The 1,749-nt window shown below is 47.7% G+C and overlaps 1 protein-coding gene across 1 annotated transcript; it reads right to left on the reverse strand.

Annotated features, from left to right (window-relative positions):
- Window positions 1-289: 289 nt before the first annotated feature.
- On the reverse strand, window positions 290-1,293 carry LOC115512556 (platelet factor 4-like). The gene is made up of 3 exons (XM_030313691.1): window positions 1,066-1,293; window positions 637-763; window positions 290-517 (listed from the first exon to the last, which is right to left on the reverse strand). The coding sequence occupies exons 1-3, from the start codon at window positions 1,166-1,168 to the stop codon at window positions 430-432; spliced, it is 318 nt and encodes a 105-aa protein (XP_030169551.1). The 5' UTR covers window positions 1,169-1,293; the 3' UTR covers window positions 290-429.
- Between the last annotated feature and the right edge of the window lie 456 nt (window positions 1,294-1,749).

Below are 1,749 nucleotides of genomic sequence, written 5' to 3' on the forward strand. Positions count from 1 at the left end.
ATTTATTAATTTATTTATTTCTTATTTATTTATTTAAAAAAGCCTGTGACATTTCATTGTGATTAATATTTACTGGCAAAGCTAATTATAACATTAATATGTAAATAAAGTAATGCAATCACGTAAATATGCAAATATGTATCAGTGAACGTGTCACACTAAATGAACCAGTCCTTATTAAACCCAACTTCCCTTCAAATATATTTTTTGCTTAAAATTCTGGAGATTTTCTTTTAAATGAAATTGAGTCAACACTATTTCTTTGCTCTATTAAGAAATACACCACACGTCGATTTATTTTATTTATTTAGAACTTGGAGGGCAATAATAAAAAAAAAAACATCGGGAGATTTTTCCACCATTAGCTTGAAAATGAATAAAACAGAAAACATGCTGCATTGCAACTGTACAGAGTGAGGCAGCTGGTAGCTAGCTCTCCAAAAGCTTCCGGAGTATTTTCTTATACAGGGGGGCGTTCGGGTCTAGGCATATTTTCCTACCATTCTTCAGAGAAGCTCTGCCAGAGAAAAGATTTGAACTTAGGGTTAGACGCGTAGTGAAGCGGGGTGTGGAGGAACACAGGCTAAGGCAAAGGAGGCAGAGGGTAGGGCCCCGAAGCCAGTGCATGGGACTCACATCATCTGGGGAACGGGGCAGTGGACTGTCGCACCCATCACCTCCAGGCTGCGGATATGCTTGGGACGGACTTCGGAGGTGGTCTTCACGCACACGCAGCGCAGGTGCTCATCTCCTTCTGGGTCCCCTGAGGGTTGGGGGGGGCGGGGAGGCGGTGGAGGACAGAGCGGTGAGTCAGTGAACCTTCGAACTTACCTTAGGGATCTTTTTTCATTGCGTTTGGCTTTCATTTCCTCACCCATAAATCATACCTCCCTCAGAGAGAAGTGTTACTGACAAGATGGTAAATGGTGCACCGGGCAGCTCATGGCACAGCGCCCGCACACCTAGGCAGAGCTCAGAAGATTATAAAAATTCCACCCCAGCTGGGGGTTCCCCGACTGCCTGTCGTCCGCCCCCGTCCCCTCCATGCCTTACTTTAGCTCTTACCTCTGGGGAGGGCGACCACAGCTGGCAAGAGCAGCAGTCCCAGGAGCAGGAGCCCCGAGCTGGGCAGGGGCCTGGGGGCGCGGGCACCCACTCGAAGCCTCATGTCCAGCAGGTGCTAGCAGGAGCCGAGAGTGCAAGGGCAGTTGGGGCCGAGGCTTTGCACGCCAGTGGCTCCTAAGACTCTCCAGGCCGGTTTTATCCCCACTCTCAGTCCTGTCCTGTCCGGAAAACTGGGGCGGATGGTGGGGGAAGTGGAGACACTTCTGGGAAGGGTTAGGCCAGATCTGGCCAGCCAAGATTAGGAGGAAAAAAAAGAAGAAGAAGAAGAAGAATACTGGGGTCAGCTGTTTTGGCTGGGAGCTGGGAGCAGGAGCAACACCCTCAATCTAAATTCACGTACATGCACATGGGTGCAGTTAGAGCCAGTATTTGAACCTGTCTGTTGGCTTTGTTATGTGTTATTGTAGAGTTCTCTGTGATCACTATGTTGCCATTTATACAGGTGGTGCCTTCAGACCCTAGACAGTTTCTGTTTCTTTCCCAACTGGCAACAAACTGCCTTTTCAAGAACTGCTTATTTCTGCCAGCGTGTCCTGATTACCACGGAGTTGAGCTTTGTGGCTGTGTGTGTTAAAGGTGTGTCTTGGTAATTGTTTTCTTGCTCGTAAAAAGTTGAATTGGTCT

This window comes from Lynx canadensis, chromosome B1 (assembly GCF_007474595.2).
Source record: "Lynx canadensis isolate LIC74 chromosome B1, mLynCan4.pri.v2, whole genome shotgun sequence".
In the NCBI taxonomy this organism is placed as follows: domain Eukaryota; kingdom Metazoa; phylum Chordata; class Mammalia; order Carnivora; family Felidae; genus Lynx; species Lynx canadensis.